Raw genomic sequence first — 3,338 nt, 5'->3', positions numbered from 1 at the left:
CCGCTGCTTCCCACCACCGCCGCCTCGGTGATGAGGGCTGGGGGCTGCCGCCGCCGCTGGGGGCGCGACCTCCTCCCTGGCCGCCACCTCCGCTTTGCTGCGGGGCTCCGGAGCCCCCGCGGGGGTCCCCAGCTCGCCCGACGAGGCTTTTCGGCGCCTGCCGGCCTCGTCCGCTCGGCGGGCCCGCTGCAGCGTGCGGGGCCGCAGCCCGCGGCGGCGCCGTGGGCCGGCCTGAGCTCGGCACGTGCGCGCTGGGGACGCGGGTCTGCGGCCCGCGCGTGGGGGAGGTGGCYGCTCCTTGCGGGGCGGGGGGTGGATTTTGGTTCTGAAAGGCCCCTCGCTTCGGGAGCGAGATGGAACAAAGGAGCCTACGCGCCACCAGGCATCAGCCCCGCTCGGATAACGCCCTCGGGTTTGGGGGGCCTGTGGAAGATGCCTCGGAACGAGCTGAGGTGTGGCGGGGATGCGTCCGCCCGGCACCGGCGGCGCCTTAGCTAACCCGTAAAGCTCCTCCGCGGCTAGAGGAGGAGGGTGCCAAATGCTACYGTAGAGCTTGCGGCCTCCTGCAAAGAGCGCTGCGACTTGTCACCCTCCGGGAAAGCCGAAGTGCGAACCCTGATGCCATCTGAAAACYGCAGCGTCTGCCTTGCCAGCTCAAACGTGCTGGCGACTGCCAGCCTTCTCCCCGCTTTGCTGTAGTCCTAATTGGCCACTGTCACCTAGAGGCATGGCGCTTGGATGCCACCCTGAATTCCTGGTGTGCTGTGAAGGCCGCCGTGCCAGGCGTTGGCTCGTAGCCTGTGGCAGCGCTTCCTGGGAAGCTTTGAGCTGTCCTTGTTGAGCCATCAATCCTCTATTCAGGAGTYGCAGGTGAACAGTTCGGAGTCCGATTCTGCCTGGCAGGAGGGTGCTTCTGCCTGGGGCCGCCATTTTGTCTGCGCCTCTCCTAGCAGGGTCACTACCCCTTTCCACTCCGTTCGGGGCGGACGGGGCTCCCCGGGCAGCAGCTCTATGTAACCCTTCAGACAGGCTGCGTTTGGGTGAAGGCTCTTCTGCCTAATAAATCGGGGCTCCTGCAAAGGATTTTTAGTGCCTGTTCTGCTCACAGCATCTCCTGTGAAAGGAGGGGTGGGCGGCAAAAGCCGGAGGGGAACCTGATCCCTTTAGGATTTCCCTGCGTAAGCATTTAGCGCCCTGCGAAACGGGACCTGAGGGATGTGAAGCATGTCTGGCACGATTGGGGACTGCACTCCAGGAACTGCCTCTGCTGCCGCAGCTGCTCCACTGCAGAGCCTGCGTGCAAATCTGAGAGGCCTCTCCTCTTGCGAGGCTGCAGCTGCGGCATGGTCCCCACATAGCTAACATCTGGCTCTGCAGATAACTCCAAGCTTCCTCAGCTCTGCCCGAAATAATTCAGGGGCGTCGTGTGCCCTGCTCGAGAGGGCTCTAGTCAAATAGGTTTTTAATTTAATCCGAGTCTGTGGAACAAATGTGCATCTGCTCCACTCATGACACATGCAGCATATTTAAACTTGTTTAGATGCCACATTTATTGCTTCAGAGTTTCCAACTGCCTCTAGATAAAAGCAAGAGGTGGGTAATAATGCTCTGTGGAGCAAGGCTGAGGGCTGTAGATCTGACTGGGAACCTGTCTGTGCTGCAGTGATCTCGGAGCCAAAATCCACTTCCTGGAGGTGTTTCCCCAATGCAGCCAGATCTGAACAGCGAGAGTGATCCCACATGTGGTGATATATTGGAGCTGTTCTTTATTTTATTTTTCTTTGTGGACCAGGACTAGGTGTGTTTGGGGCAGTGGTCTCGGCAGTTAAGTGTGTGGTGCTATATCCTTCAACTTGGGGGGATGTAGATTTGATATTTAGCAGCCAGTCTGCACCCTGATCAGACTAACACCTTTTTTTCTCTCTTTGCAGCTGTTTGCAGACAAGGTCCCAAAGACAGCAGGTTAGTAAAACAGCACAGACTGCACTGCAGTTGCATTAAACATCCTTTTTTTTAATGTTATACACACACACACACACACACACACACACACACACACACACACTGTGTGTGTGAAGCTCTCATTCTCTCATTTCCAGGAAAATGAGCAATTTGAGTTTTATTTTCTTAATCTGCAGAAAACTTCCGTGCTCTGAGCACTGGTGAGAAAGGATTCGGTTACAAGGGGTCCTGCTTCCACAGAATCATTCCTGGGTTCATGTGCCAGGTAAGTGGCTCTCCACCTTGCTGTGAAGCTCAGTCCCCTTATGAGGAGATGGGAGAGAGGGAGATGATATGATGTGGCCATTTCATGGATATCCAAGTTACTTGAGTGCTAGCAGGTGACTCAATGCTGCTTCTTTGCAGGGTGGTGACTTCACRCGCCACAACGGAACTGGTGGCAAGTCCATTTATGGGGAGAAGTTCCCTGATGAGAACTTCATCCTGAAGCACACGGGTCCTGGCATCTTGTCCATGGCAAACGCTGGCCCCAACACAAATGGATCCCAGTTCTTCATCTGCACTGCCAAGACTGAGTGGTAAGTGCAAGAGCTGGTGGGAGCCGAGGTCCCTGCTGAGGGTGGCAGCGCTGATGCGCTCGCAGGGCGGGTGCCAAGATGGCAGCTGGCCAGATGTGAGCCTGTATTCCTCCCGCAGGTTGGATGGCAAGCACGTAGTCTTTGGCCGCGTCAAGGAGGGGATGAACGTGGTGGAGGCCATGGAGCGCTGCGGATCAAAAGATGGCAAAACGAGCAAGAAGATCATCATTTCCGATTGTGGGCAGCTCTCATAAAAACAAAACAAAAACAAAACCTGTTGTCTTAATGACCAACCATTCCTTCTGTAGCCCGGGCTAGCGCCTCCTGGTGCGACTCAGCCCCTGTAATCCTCGTGCTCCTGACTTACTGCTGCGTTTCTATTCCCACCCCCCACATTCACAGTCCAGTGCGACTGCAGAGTTAACGTTTATGAGTCTAAATAAAATCGAGTTAAACCACAGTGAAGCTTCCTGGCTTTCTGGTTTTCCTCCTTCCTGGAGAAACGCGTGGCCTCGCCTGGGTCGTGGGTGGTTAGCTGGCTGCGGGTTCTGGGGTAGCCGGGGAGCGGGAGCTTGGTCCTGGCTTGGCTGTTGAGCGTGCAGCTGCTTGCCCGGGTGAGACAGGCGGGGGCATGCTGCGCTGATGGGTGTGAACCTGGAAAAGCCCAAATTTTGTGGGGTGTCAAGCTGCTGCGGTTCAGCTGTAGCGTGGCTGTTGGAGGTGCTTTGCCGGAGCAACAGCTCCTGAGCGCTGTTTGGCCCTGACTCTGCCTTGCCTGGGGCCTCGTGTGTTCTCTGA

At 56.7% G+C, this 3,338-nt stretch overlaps 1 protein-coding gene across 1 annotated transcript; it reads left to right on the top strand.

The window, feature by feature from the left end:
* The first annotated feature begins 353 nt into the window (after positions 1-353).
* LOC146587562 (peptidyl-prolyl cis-trans isomerase A-like) lies at positions 354-3,000 on the top strand. Its single transcript, XM_085319382.1, has 5 exons — positions 354-452; positions 1,881-1,962; positions 2,139-2,227; positions 2,368-2,540; positions 2,659-3,000. Exons 1-5 carry the CDS (start codon positions 354-356, stop codon positions 2,792-2,794), a joined length of 579 nt encoding a protein of 192 aa, XP_085175508.1. The 3' UTR covers positions 2,795-3,000.
* The last annotated feature ends 338 nt before the right edge of the window (positions 3,001-3,338 follow it).

The sequence above is a fragment of the Rhea americana genome, unplaced genomic scaffold (assembly GCF_003343005.1).
Source record: "Rhea americana isolate MKP2758 unplaced genomic scaffold, rheAme1 scaffold_581, whole genome shotgun sequence".
NCBI lineage: Eukaryota > Metazoa > Chordata > Aves > Rheiformes > Rheidae > Rhea > Rhea americana.
This window is presented reverse-complemented; position numbering and strand designations above follow the sequence as displayed.